The following is a 15,574-nucleotide window of genomic DNA, read 5'->3' as shown; positions in this document are numbered from 1 at the left end:
TATATATCAAACCAGAACACAGATGAGGCAGTGCATGTTGATACACATACATGGGTATTAATAAAATACAAAAAAAAAATTGAAGTGATGTATTTTAAAGGATATTAAAAATATCATTTAAACTATTTGAATTGAGTCTCAATCCAGCAAAACAAATCACTTAAGTAAATAATATAGAGGTCATCTATTCATAAAAGACCATAGATATAATGAAAAGAACAGTGAAGGAACAACAGCAAATGCCCAAAAATGTTACTTCTGACAGACAGTAGTGAACTTACTATAAATACAGATTGACTTCATCAGTTGACTGTTCCTCCACAGGTATGCAAAGACAGAGCCCTAATGCACATTCTAGGTGTGTGGAATAAAATAATTGGCACCATCTCTAATGAACTGAGAATTAAGTACTGGATGAAAAAATCCATACAGCATTGATATAAATTTTGATAAAAAGAGAGAAAAAATGCTTTAGAACATAAAAGGAAAAAAAATCATACAATTACTTTCCCTCTCCTTGCAAAAACCACATTTGGTATTGAAACAGCTAAAAGTAAACTGTAACATGACATTAGAAATATATGATACAGTAACATCAAAGACAGGAGCAAACTTGTGTAAATAAGAATCTTTATACAAATGGCACATATAGAGAGAAAATGTGAGTTTTACATAATACTCTATTTACCTGATTGTTACAAGAGATTACAGGTGAAGAATAAGCTTTCTATTCCTATTTTCCCTAGTGGTTTGATCTATAAAGGCAGACCAGTGACTTCAATGCTGAACATCTGATACATCAGTGAAATGTTAAAAGGTGAATGGGGTGGGGGTGGGGTCAATATTTATTTGAATTACTAAAAGGAATATGTTTACAATAAGAATGGTGTATGTGTGTTAAGTTATTTGAGACTAGTTTTTACAGAGGTGTTCGAGAAAAACTGATGGCATGATTGAGGTAATGTGATATTTTTTGAAATTCTAGAGAACATCAGCCACTATGATGAAAGTGGAAACAAAGTAAAAAGCATCTCTTGCAGAATATGAAACAAGTGAATCTGAAGGTGTCATGAAGACTTCATTGGTGGAAGAGTCAAAGATCTTGGTGATTGGGGTAATAATGGCTGATAGCACATTCCTAACAATTGTCAAGATTTCAAGATAAATATACTTAACTCGACTTTTAGCTAAGCTAAATGCCAGATACATTACTTTGACTTATGTGAGAACCCATTATCAAAGATAAGGAGAGATTGTCACCTGGATAACTTTATCATCTCTGTAATAACTTGTCTAAGCTTGTTCCATTCTTGACCATAATCTGACAATTGGAGAATATTCAGGATATCAAGGCTGGTCACTAGAATTGGTAGGCTAGTGATGGGCATTCAAGAACTGATACTTCCCAACTTACATTCAGGATCTCTTCCAACCAACCAATTCCAAGCTGATAAGGAAGCAACTTGATCTGGAGCTAGACCTATACACATTTGCACTTTTTTTCTAATTTGTTTTGTAATGGTGTTGGTGGTAATTTATAGATATTATTAATATTTGGTAGATTCATTTCATTCTCAACAGTGGACATTCAGCTGTTCAGCTGACTGAATTCATACTCATGCAATTAACATGAGTGACAGAGTACTCAACAAACGGGTGTATCACCCTTAATCAGCATGACACAATGAAACAAGGCAAGACTTTTGAATTACAGGCACAATCTAGAGAGAAAAGAGAATCAAACACAATAATATGCTGATATTTCATTGACCCCCCCACCCCCACCCTCACCCCCCAAAAAAAAGAACAACAGGAAAAATTGATCTCATGAGGAGTTAAACTTAGAATACAGAGATCCAGAATAAATACAAGGTATTGTATCTGACTGCCAATTCACCATCTTTACTAGTATGCAATGTACTAAAAAATTTTCTTTCATCTTTTGTTTCTTTTTTTTATCATTATTAAAAGCAGTTATCAATATACTTTACTTTTTTACCTTTAAGGGAGAAAGAGAGAGAGAGAGAGAGAGAGACACAAACACACTCACAGCCACTATTTGACTGCTCAACCTGCTAAAAATGGTGACCAAGTTTCCTCAATATAGATCCTACTGTCTTGAAGAAAAAAAAACATTGGATAATGCAGTTCTATGTAAAAAGATGGGTTGATCATGGTTGGAGTGATTAATTATTGTAGATGTGTTCAATCAGGGATGACCTGCAATAAACAAAATTGAACTTATTTCGTCTCTTTCATTTACTTGCTTGAATTGGCAGGTTATTGATGGTGTGTAAAGATAGGCATAAGATTTGGTAGGTTAGTAATAGTAAGGATAGTCGCTAAAATTCGTAGGTTAGTTACTGGAATTTGAATGTTGGTGATGTTATGGACAGGTAGTGAATTAATACAGGCAATCACCTGTAATACCACTTAATTGCCTCAATATCAGTTTTGTCAAGCTGTTTGCTCCAATTTAAGAAGGTGAAATTCTACCTTCAGGGATCACACAAATGGAAAATAAAGCTATAAAATGTAAGCATATTTAAATATCTTTAACATTTCTACTACAATTATAAGATATACTTAGCACCTATTTCTTAATACTGAATGGATGGCGGATAACACTATGACCAAAAGATCTGATACCTATTGTTAGAAGCAAGATAGACTACTCAGACATTAAAATGCTTCCAGCGAGTTAAATTCAAAAACAACACGTATATAATACTTCACCTATGTTGCTATCTTAGAAATGGAAATACACAACACAGTCCATTTCAGCAATTTAATGCTTAAATAAGTAACAAGGAATCTTCCAAATGTAATAACTTAGTATCTTTTTTACTAGACATTCATAAAATAAAAATCCAACACACAATTTGCCACAATCTGCTCATCTAGAAATAAATCAGAACAGATTTATGAAACAGCAAACCTTCCACCTAGGATACATACCAAGTGGAATCAGTTACAAATGAGGTTGTTGTTGAGTTGAAAAGAACCAATTAATTCACAGACATCGTAAATATTGACAGAATAATGAAAGGACTTGTTACAAACAGTTCAGTCTTTCCAAGATATGATTCTTAATTATAAAAAGAAAAAAGGAAAAGGAAAATTCTCATTGTAGAATTAAATATTTAATGCCACAAAGAGTAACCAGCTGTAAAAATAATTGCACCAATAATATCCAAATTTTCAGAATTCTTTTGGCTTTGCTAACTTCAGAAAATAGAAGTAAAAAAAATTACAAAACCAAAAAGAGAAAAGAATAATCTACAAGCTATTTTAGCAAATGATGTCCCTGTAGAAAAAACAAAACAGAAAGCGAGTAGGTTTAATGTCTAACAAACCTGTGAAGAGAGTTGTAGTTTATTTCTGTGGAGCTTCAACACCTAATACCAGGTATTATGTACTCAGATAAGTAAATTTCTTTGTACAAAAAACTGATAGAAACAAGACTACACTTGCAAATAGGTGTTGAAATAACACTCATACTCTATATATGTATATATACATATCTACTTACGCGTGTGTGTGTGTGTGTGTGTGTGTGTAAGCACACACACACACATTAGTGCCTGCACGTATAACAATTTATGTATTCTAATATAAACTGAAAAAAAGAATTAAAATTATAAGTGAAATGATATCTGTGGATATACAAGACTGTTGGTGCCTCTGTACACCTGCAACACTATTAGTCATCATCATCATCGTTATTCCTGTATAATATATATACAGTGTTGGTGTACTGACACAGTCAAATGAGTAGTCCTGCTGATCCTACCATAGATGCACTGTCTAGTTGACACCCCTGTTACCATTCTGTTTCACTATAACAGAACTAAGAAATTACATACCATCCTTCAATCTGAAGACTAGAACATTTTGACCTTGATTTCTAAATAATAGCACATGGATCTCTTACTTTTCCTCAATATAAGACCTGAGTCACATTTTTCTTTCTTTCTCCATAGCAACATGTTAACCACTACATTCCTTTTTAGATTTGCAGATCCACAACAGTTTCCTCTGACTCTGGATGTTATCTTATTGCAAAGCTACATGCTCTACCAGTTCTCTCATTTATCCTAACTGCCCTCATCTTCACCATACATGTTATTTGTATTGGTCTTGAACACAAAAACAACAAAATATAAGTTGGCAAGATGAAAAACATGAAATAAAAACAAAAGCCATATATATAATTCTCAAACAACAGTTAACCATGATGTTAGCCAATTTTTTGCCCCCACCTACCATCTTTTAAGGAGAGGAAAAAAGATTTTGTAATTCTCCCTCTGCCATGATGATGGATAAGTTTTAAAAGTTTATAATCATTTAAATTCTATTAAACATGGCAATTTGTCTAACCCTCTCCTTTTCAATCATCACAACCCTTCCTTTCCAAATAAGAAACACTGATATAGTAGCAGATTTAGAACCAAAGGCATTTAACTGTGGCTATTCTGACTTGCTCCTTGCATGATATATTTGGTATTACTTTATCTAAATGAAAATAGGATATCATTTGAAGATGATTTGTTTGCTACTTCTAGCTTGTCAAACTACTACATAAATGTTCCCATGTGGGCTCAAGGTATAATGACAATGCATTGTGAGATGTAGAGACTAACATTTTGCTCATAGCCTTTCAGAGAAGTTGACCTCATCTAAATCTAAATTTTGAAACATTGTGTTGAATTCACCACTCTAGGTATAACTACAGTCATGTTAGTATACTTCAGAAATTGCCTCTTCTCTAAAGAACAATGAATAATTTCTAAAATTGTCTCAGATTAAGTTATAAAATCTTCATTTTGTATAACACAACACACACACACATTCAAATTCTGTTTCTATGAAACACACCAACTTGTAAAATAAACTGAATTCCTAGAAGACCACATGGTCACACCACCTTCAGAAAATGGACAGTTAAAACACATTGAAAACTGCTAAAGCACTTGTCTCACCACTTAGTACTTGGCTATCAAGTGGGCAGCTGTGGAGGACTGCTTTCAATAACAAAGACTGGAAACACACCCATATAAAATCCATCTGAATCAAGGATAAATATTGCTCAATTCTACTCATATCTCATAAACAACATCTAAGTGGGTTGGTGAGCTTTAAATTAAAACAGTGTTCTACTCTAAAGAAATCTAACCAATTCTCAAGTCTGAAACTCCATAAATGAATAAATTTCTTTATCAGGGAATTCAACTAATACTCCAGAGCCAAAAGTTTGTCCTTATTATTGCCAGTGAGTTATACTTGTAATACTGGTTGCCTGGGTCAGCCTAGCTAACAACAGGTTCCATTTGTTTTTTGCAACAGAATGTTTACATATGGAAATGGTATCTGCTGTCAATTATTCTAAAAATATATGCAATTTCTCAAAATTCAAAAATGCCATTATACTGTGCCAGAATAAGAATTACTGAAATAGTCAATTAAAAAGGACTGATTTTTTTGTTTCTGTTTTTTTTTTTTTTTCATTTATTTATGTCCAATGTTCTGTTTGTAAGGATTATAAGGAATCAATAAACTCGTTAAATAACATACAAAAAAGAAAATTCATGAATTCACCCGTTAGCACTTAAACCAGCCATATATGGCCCAAATATTCTACCTGTTTTATACTCAAACCCAGATTAGGCCTCTCACACCTACTCTACAATGTGATTCTCAAAATATATAATCACATCATCAAAGTTTTGAAGCTACCAGGTAATATATTGTTAATTCAAAACAATGACACTACTTAACCTTTGGAAGAGGTGGTTGTAAATTGCCATTTATTACTTTCACTCCAGAATTGGCAGGTTTTCTTTTTGATTTTACATGCTTTTTAGATATATACATGTAAACTTCTGGCTATACAACTGCTTCTTTCAAATGCCAGCACTAATAGAAAAGATGATAAAAATTAGCAAATTCACAGATAAACAATATTATATTTATTATTATAAAATTAACAGTCAAATAGTGTAGTTGATTCCATTGTCTCTTTCCTCTCCCCAAATACATACATATATATATATCATCATCATCATCATCATCATCATCGTTTAACATCCGCTTTCCATATATATATAATGTTCAACTATTATTACCTAATATTCTAAAGAAATACATATAATCAATTTAACTAAACTATAACAACACTATACACAAATAAATATTATTAACCATTTTTAAAATTATCCTTTAGTTACTCCTATTCATATTAAACCTGAATGATATTTTTTATTTGCTTATGCTATTTTATGTTCAATTCCTAATAAGTTGTGAGGTGTAGTTAGTTTAGGTGAGTCTATTATTTTGTTGTTTGTTTGTCCTCTTTTACATATTGGCGGGTGTATAGGATTAAGTTCTAATTTATTATTATTATTATTAAAGCCCTCATCAACTTTCTCAAGTTTTACTTGAAAAGGAAGTTGAGGGTGGAGAGGGAAGTGTTGCCTTGTAGCAAGTTTGTTGAAACGTGGATGAATGTTGATAGAATGGCCAATTCTGAGCGTGCACCTTTAAACAAAAGAAGGGCTCTTGCCCTGTTGATCAGGTACCCGTGGCTTTTGTGGGTTTTTCCACAAGATCCTTAAAGCGCCACCCCTATTGGGAGTTTTAAATTGTTTAATGTTTAATCATTATATATATTGTTTACACGTTGTAAACCCATTGTATCGTTCTGTTTTTGTCTTTTATGTTGTTATATGTGTTTTAATGAAATTTTATGTAAGCCCTTGTGGCCAATAAATGAATTATTATTATTATTATTATTATTATTATTATTATTAAGATGGTAAGCTGGTAGAATCATTAGCATGCCAGGTGAAATGCATAACAGCATTTTGTCTGTCATAACATTCTAAATTCAAATTCCACCAAGGTTGACTTTGCCTCTCATCCTTTCGGGGTCGATAAATTAAGTACCAGTGAAACACTGGGGTTGACATTAACGACTAAGTCCCCTCCCATCAAATCTGAGGCCTTGTGCCTCCAGTAGAAAGGATTATTATTATTATTATTAAAATGGTGAGCTGGCAGAATTGTTAATACAATAGGAAAAACGCTTAGCGGTATTTTGCCTGTCTTTACAGTCTGACTTCAAATTCTGCCAAGATCAACTTTAACTTTCATCCTTTCAGAGTCAATAAAATTAGTACCAGTTGAGCACTAGGGTTGATGTTATTGACTTACCCCTTCCCTCAAAATTGCTGGTCATGTGCCAAAATTTGAAACCATTATTTTTATTACTACTACTACTACTACTACTACTACTAAAACCAGGTAGTGAATTGGAAGAGCATCAGGAAAATAGAATATTTCTTCTAACCTTTTTGTGTGTGATAAAATACCAATCAAGTAACAGAATCACTTTAATCAACTAACCTCCATCTAACAAATTTCAGGCCTTTAATCTTTTATTCTATTAATGGTTTCAGTTGTAGGACTGCGGCCATGCTAGAGCACCGCCTTATGCTTACATTAGAAATGATTATAGTTCAATAGAAGTATGTAATAATTGGTGAAGACCTAGATAAAACTTAATGTGTTATTTAGTTACATCATTTTGTTACAAGTTCAGATCCTGTTAGACTCAAACTTTCATCCCCCATGTAGGGCAATGCTAATAAAATAATTACAAGTCCTAGGGGTCAACTCCACTGACTATATTCTTTTTAATGATTTATGAGCTTGTAGCAAAATTATTAAAGTGAGCTGGATAGTGGTTGCTAGAGTTGCTTACAATAACTGTTAAATCTCCCTCAGAGCAAACCCTACCATCATAAAAAGAGAAAGGCACATTGGAAGATGTATCCTTACATATACAATGAATGAACAATTGTGGGATCATCATGACAACTTTGATAGTAAGTTGCTCAATAATAAAGAACATACATTAGAAATTAATATTGGTTTCAAATTTTGGCACAAGGTCAGCAATTTTAGGGGAGTGGTAAGTCGATTATATCAAACCCAGTGTTCAGCTACTACTTACTTTATCAATCCCAAATGGATGAAAAGCAAAGTTTCTCTCCCACTGGAATTTGAACTCAAAACATAAAGCTGGACAAAATGCCACTAAGCATATCACACGGTGTGCTAACACTACTGCCAGCTCACCACCTTGCATTACAAATTAATATTGAGGCAGCGGAGACCAAGTAGCTAAGATAGGAGAGTGAATCAATAAATATATTACAATTCCTGTAACCTCTGAACAAAATGTCCACTAGTAACTTCATCCTTTCCCCATCTTACCAATTTTTTAAAATGTTGTCCACAATTTGACAAATCATTTAATTATATTCATCCCCTACATATGTTGTAGGTCTTGTGTCCAGGCAAAAGTAAAATTTGCCAAACTAAATTACAAATTATCAACAAATATTGGTTTCAAATTTTGGCACAAGGCCAGCAATTTCGGAGGAGTGGGTAAGTCAGTTATATTGACCCCAGTGTTCAACTGCTACTTATTTTATCGACTGCAAAAGGACGAAAGGCAAAGTCAACCACAGTAGAATTTAAACTCAGAACATTAAGATGAATGAAATGCCACTAAGAATTTGACCAACACCACTGATTTTGTCCCCAAAAAATAAATAAATAAAACACTAATGCAATGTCTGAGAAAGGATAAATTTATGCAAATTCATATTAACTCCTAAAGAATTTACAATATTGATATAAATTCTATGGATTAGGAGCTTCTAAATGAATTATTTTAGCTGTATTAGTTTCATGATGAAATATTATAAGGAATCACTGATTATAACTTGCACTTGTATCAAGCACAGTAGCTTACAACACATCCCATTGCATCATTGGTGATCCAAGTTCATCAGCAGTCACAGCCCCACTGTTCTTGATCATGGTTTTGGAAAGGCACCCATTAATTCATCCTCTTTGGTTTTTAGATGATGTACTGGCTGGTGAGCAACTTTGAGTATCTCAGACAAACTATACTAATCAAACTATAGCAGTCTTCCTGCTATCTTGTTGGTCAACTACTGAGGTCACCATACAGTTGCTTGTTGGTCACTTTCTACATCCATCTGAATGTAAAGGAACATCCAGAGAATTCAAATGCAGCAACCAACAACACAAATCCCAAAGAAAAATAATTCAAACCACATGGTTACTTTGGAATTGGCCTGAAATTTTTCACTAAATACTTAAAAAACAGGAAATTGTTTGCTCCACATTAACTTTGATCCACTAGATTTATGTTCAAGTCTTTTATCTAAACAAAGCTTATCAAAGACTACAGTATCTACTTTACCCTTTTTTTTTTTTTTTAATGATAGGATAAGATTTGAGGGAGATATGGCTATTATTTCTGGCAAGTTGAGCAACCATGTAAAAGCTCCCTTGACTCAAAATAATTACAATTTTTAATCAATTTTATTAAGTGATATTATATTAGACTTGTAGTTTCACTTTCCTTAAAAATCAGAAAGCACTAAATCTTAAAACAGTTAACATAAATGCTGAGGTATATATACAGGACAGCACTTAGAAGCAGACACAGACATGGAAGTAAGATGTCCACTTCTTATTACCTCATCACAAATTCTTTTAGTTAGAGAATAATCTTAGAGTATTCCTCTTGATTCACCTTTCCACCTTCAGTACTCATTACCCATTTCTTTCAACATCTATTGATATTTGCCTGATGTAACATTAATGGTAATTTTTAGTTTTCCCAAATCCTTTTGGTTCAATTTTTAGCACTTTTTTATGTTCTCTTCATTGTTGTGATCAAATATGTGTAGTCTTTATATTAACTTTCAATGATACATATGATTCCCATGACGAGACCAGTGCAAAAGCTGTTTTAAATTAATTTGCAGACAAAAACAAGCTCACCAAATGTGATCATTCTGCAGAGGGTTAATCTTGGATATTCTGAAGATTCAACAGATCTTGACAGCAATGTGGATTAATCATCTGTAAAAAACTTCCAACATATCCAAACACTCAAAAGTAATGACCATTGATAAATGAAGATTTTGGGGGTGTAATGAGATGTTCTGTAGTTACCAAACACACTAAATACTGAGGATGTTAGATCAATGCTGTTATAAACATAATGTAGCAGGAATTTGATGCACATCTTTACAACATAGTAGGTAAAGAGAGGAAAACTTAATAGGTTACATTAAATAATGGTGCTGTTAATAGGAGTCAGGACTGATTGGTAGAGCAAAGAGAAATGACTGGAGCAATTGAACAGAGATATACCTATAACTATTTTATTCCAACAAAGCAATACAACATAATTAGTTGGTATAGACACAACCTGGGATGAGTTGCGTGATTGATGGAAATGGCATCAACCCAGCCTGACAGAAACAAAAGTGTGGTCTTCCAAAAGGCCGTCAAAAATGAAGACGTATAAAAAAAATTTATAAATCTTCATAAATATGTAACTTGCATGTGATATGAAAATATGGAATTATTTAATGAAATGGGACTGAAATAGAACTTCCTTTAAGCACATGAATCTTGTTGAAATAACTTTGAATTAGCACATATCATGAGTGCTATAAGACATTAATAGTTTATCTTGAAATATCTGGGAATCTGTAACCTTTAAAATATTTTAAGAAAATATGTTCATAAGAAATATGACTCTCGTGGAAATTACAACAGAAATTCTCTAAGTAGATTCTGGTTTCTATTTCCATCTTCATTCTTTTAGAAACCGTCTTTTTAATTAATACAACGCTTCTTTCTCTCTCTCACTCGCACACACACACACACAGCCAGCCACCCTTAATTCTTTTAACCAGCCTCTAACATACAAATACAGTCAGATAGGTGGTGAATTTATCAAAGTAGACTTCCTATTGAAACTAAACCGTAAAAACCAGATATAGAAATGTATAAATATAACGAAAAGGGTGAGATTTAAAGAAAAAATATTCCACCCCGGTAATGTAGACAGTTTGGGCGAAGTTTCAGGTGGAACTGAAGTAATATGATCTGCAAAGTTAGATGTTCTACTTTAGAGACTTTAACATGGGCACGGCGCCAATTTTATAGGGGACGTAAAAGAGCCGAGTGAATCAACCTGAATATATAACTGGTACTACAATATGGGTAGCCTTTGGTCCACTGAATGTAACCACACAGATAATGGGCGGGGAATAACAGCATAAAAATAATACCATTCTCGCTTCATCAAGAGACGCATTTAATTTCAGATTATAGGGATCAACAAATAACTTCCTCAAATCCTCCAAGATCCTATTTTTTAGGTCATTTGCAGGGTAAAATTTTGAAACAACTTCCTATTATAGACAGAAGAGAAAGTGGAAGCTTTTACCAAGAAGGGAGGGGGGAACTTCGCTGTGAAAAAGTAAACAAAGTAGTTACATCAAGTTTATCCTTCCTTCCTTCCTTGTATTTTCTCTCTCTGTGTTTATCTTACAAACTCTGTATCTATATTTATCTTCCAAACACAAACTCTTTAACTATTCTTCTCTTCTTTCTTATGTCTTTCTCTCTCAGAAAGACCAGAATATTAAGGACCATTAATCAAACAGATATAATTAATAAGTTAATAAGTATGACAAGACGGTAGAAAGCAACAACAGTGACGATATCGTGCTTGGAACAAACTACCTTATATCTTCGTTCTATACCAGTGAAAAAAAATGAAGAGGAGAGGGAGATAGTTGAGAGATGTGTGAGAATCACACATCTCTCAACACAACCACACCATTCTTTCCCTCTGACAATACCATTCTATTACAGCAGAACTGGCAAAACGAACGTTTCTCTATTGAATGATATTAATTCAACTCCGACAGTTAGAACTGGACAAACATTCTCAGATTTCTTCTGCCAATGCACATGTGTCAAATTATAAAATCAAAGAGAAAGGTTTCGATTCATTCTCCCAGCACCACACACTCTCACACACACGCGAATGTATATCGCCTGCAAAATACAATAATGACTTACCTTCTCTAACTTTTCAAAATAATCCCTTAGAAACGGTACTGGATTATCAGGCCGACTGATACACAACTGTACAATGCAATCCTTGAGAATTTGCTGTATGTTGTGTCGTTGTACATAGACTTCACACTCACGGAGACTCTGTTCATCGTCTGCACTGGCCGCCATCTTGGCACACCATATGTGATTTCACCAAGCTATACATATAATCTTGCCTCTGGTTGGCTTGCTTTAAAAACGGTTCGTCACAACCAACCAACCAGCAATTCGTTGTTAGCAAGTTATGGGCACAATTTGTTCAGGCGTTACTTTCGCAGAGACACGCTGTGTTTACATCGCTCTTTAACTCACTATCTCTCTCTCTCTTTCACACACACACACACACACTCTCACACACAGAAGGTGCGGGCGTTCAAATTCCACTAGTTGCAGCTGCATATCAAGTTGTTAACTTGCAAGCAACAAAACTTCGTATTTTCTCCTGCTACTTATAATCGAAGCGATTATATGCCTATGTATTTATTGTATAGCCTCTTCATTTAAATTTTAAAGTCATTGACAGTGCCTTCCATTCCTCCGTGAGAGTGAAAAAAAAAAGAATTGAGTTTTGGCATAGTTGTTCTTCGAAATCCCTTACCTCGAGGGAAAAAAAAAAAGGTCTTTTACCTCTCCTTTTTTTTTTTTAGTGACCCTATGTTTCATAAAACCGAAATTAGAATTTTTTTAAAAGAAAACTGAAAATTTCCAAAAATTTCATTTTTTTATATTTCTGGCCCCCGATTCCATACCCTTTTCCTTTCCTATGAGGCATGGGTCTTCGAGGAACAGCTATTATAAAACGAAAAAAAAAAAAGAAAGAAAGAAAAAATGCTCAAGTATCAATATTACTTTGAAATCAGTTCCATTATCTGAGCCCGAATGAAAAAAAAACTGACGTCAGTCTTCATCAAATGAAGAATATATACAGTATAACTACCACCACTGCCAAGCAATATTCTAGGCACATCTTTGCTACTGTGAAACGTTTTTCATGGGGCGCTTGACCTATGAATAGTAACCAAGTATCCCTTAGACCACACCCTACCATCTATAAAAAAAGAATCAACACTGAATAATGTTGTCAAGGGTATAATGTCAGAAATAAAAGATAACTAGAATGCCTCGATTAGGGCCAACCGGAGAGTAAACAATTGTTCTAATCTTTCTAAACTCGAACCAGTTTTCCTGTCAAAGAGTTTTTTTTGCTCTCAGTTTCGAGTGATTCTAACTAAATATTGCAATAAACTTTCCAGTATTATTGCTAATCGGTGATGCTTATTTCCTTCATAATTAGTACACGTATGTGACAACTAAATTGAGATCGCTTTTGTTATCCTAATTTTTTAATAATTTCCATAACGAAAATAAAATTTGTTTCAAATTCGCTGCAAGTATTACCAATGAGAATTCCAGTTTAAGATTTCTACAAAAACAAAAATGCTAAAGATGTCTAAGAAAAAATAATGCGAATTACCTCATTTAAAAAGAACACGTAGAAATTAAGTTTTTGCCAATATATAAATATACAACTGACAAGTATTTTACGTTATTTCTGATATGTGCACATTGTTTCAATCTTCTTTAGCATTACTTTGCAGCCCTTATCGTATTGTTTCGGGCTATATTTTACAGAACAACTCCTTTGTACTGGTAGTTAGCTTCATACTAATTTTGAGTTGATAACTTAGCTACTACTGAATAACTTTTCTGCCACTCAGCATTTGAGGAAAGTAATGTTAAGAAGAGATTAAAATACTGCAAGATCTCTGAAAAGATTTCCTCCAGTAGCATGTTTGTAATAAAGGATTTCTGCACGTAATTTTTCAGTATTAGCTGTGTTTTTTATTTTTTATTTTTTTATTTAGTTAGTAGGAAAGCCAGGACTCACGACATCTTTACAGGACCTCTAATATTGGCAGGAGTAAAGAAGTTATTCCCATACTGAGACCTGGCCCAGACTGAAGTTTGCTAAAGGCACCCAAGGTGCTATGAAAACTGTTATAATTCAGCTATTGCTATAACATTATTATTCAAATTCATTGATTTCAAAAGCAGAATAATTTTTCTAATGTAAAATGTTTTCTGTTCATCAACAGCTGGTCCACACTATCCTATGTTGTATCTGTCTGTTCACCAGTACCAAAAGGTTGTCATGTTTCCAGCATAACAAAGAGGACCTGAGTTGATATTTTTAAGTTCACGAGCCTGTACCAGTGTAGTTTTCTGTAGGACACTAAATGCAGTTCCCTTTATATCCAGTTTTTTTTTCTTGCTTCATTTGTGCTTTTTCATCCATGTGTCATCATCAGCTTCATCATTTAGTGACTATTTTCCATGCTGGCATGGGTTAAACAGTTTGACTGGAACTAGTAAGCCGGAGAGCTGTACCAGGCTCCAGTCTGATTTGGCATAGTTTCTACAGCTGGATGCTCTTCCTAATGCCAATCACTCCAAGAGTGTAATGGGTGCCTTTTATGTGTCACCAACATGGGTGCTTTAGCATGTCACCAGCACCGGCCATGACTATTATTTCACTTGGCTTGACAAGTCTTCTCGAGCAGAGCAAATCGCCAAAGGTCCTGACCACTTGTCATTGCCTCCATGAAACCCAACATTCAAGGATCATACTTCACCACTTTGCCCCTTATCTTCTTGGATCTACTTCTTCCACGGGTTCCCTCCACAGTTAGAGATTGGCACTTCTGTATGTCCTCGTCCATATGCATCGCATGGCCATACCAGTGCAATCGTCTCTCTTACAGACCACATCTGATGCCTCATGCCCAATTTTTCTCTCAAGATGCTTACGCTCTGTCATACATGCACACTGACATTGCACAGATATATATAGATATAGATAGATAGATAAAGATATATATATATATATATATATACAGACAGACAGACAGACAGAGAGACAGATAGATAGATAGATATATGAAAATGAATAGGAATTACTTTTCTGATAATTTTTTCCCCTTTAATAATTAGATGTTTGCAAATCATTAGATGTTTACAATTTGTAAACATCTAATGAGTAGTAAACATCTAATTACCAACTGGAAAAAAATTATCAGTAAAAATCATTCTTAGTAATTTCTTTTTTCAAATATATAATACTGTACCAAGGACTTTCTATTTATAATTCTACTATATACAATTATACATACATACATTTATATATGTATGTATGCATGAATGGATGGATGAATGTATATACTTGTACATATATATATATATATATATAAATTTAAGGAATGGAGTGAACGCATGTTATAACTGCATACTTTATTCCGACATATGTTTCGAAGAATTACAATTTATGCGATCCATAGGAATCGTCGATGTTAAAAATGTAAACTTCTCCTCAGGGAAATGTATGGGTTAGGGTTAGGGTCGGAATAAAGTATGCAGTTATAACATGCGTTCACTCCATTCCTTAAATTTATATATACTCAAATACCCAAAATATCAAGGAGTTTCTGCCTCAAAAACAGGAATTACACCACAGTTATTTTGTGATCTTTACTACCCTGGTTTCTATTAACCC

General features: G+C 33.7%; 1 protein-coding gene across 2 annotated transcripts in view; it reads right to left on the bottom strand.

The window, feature by feature from the left end:
* LOC106881659 (cAMP-dependent protein kinase regulatory subunit) overlaps positions 1-15,574 on the bottom strand; it is a 455,850-nt gene that overhangs the window by 379,141 nt on the left and 61,135 nt on the right. The window contains exon 1 of one of the 2 annotated variants that reach the window (XM_052968905.1): positions 11,989-12,183. The exons of the other annotated variant lie outside the window; for it this stretch is intronic. Coding sequence (XP_052824865.1) covers positions 11,989-12,153 — 165 coding nt within the window. The 5' untranslated portion in view covers positions 12,154-12,183. Of the gene's footprint in view, positions 1-11,988; positions 12,184-15,574 lie in introns of those variants that run through there. 2 annotated transcript variants of the gene reach the window in all.

Source organism: Octopus bimaculoides, chromosome 6 (assembly GCF_001194135.2).
Source record: "Octopus bimaculoides isolate UCB-OBI-ISO-001 chromosome 6, ASM119413v2, whole genome shotgun sequence".
Classification (NCBI taxonomy): domain Eukaryota; kingdom Metazoa; phylum Mollusca; class Cephalopoda; order Octopoda; family Octopodidae; genus Octopus; species Octopus bimaculoides.
This window is presented reverse-complemented; position numbering and strand designations above follow the sequence as displayed.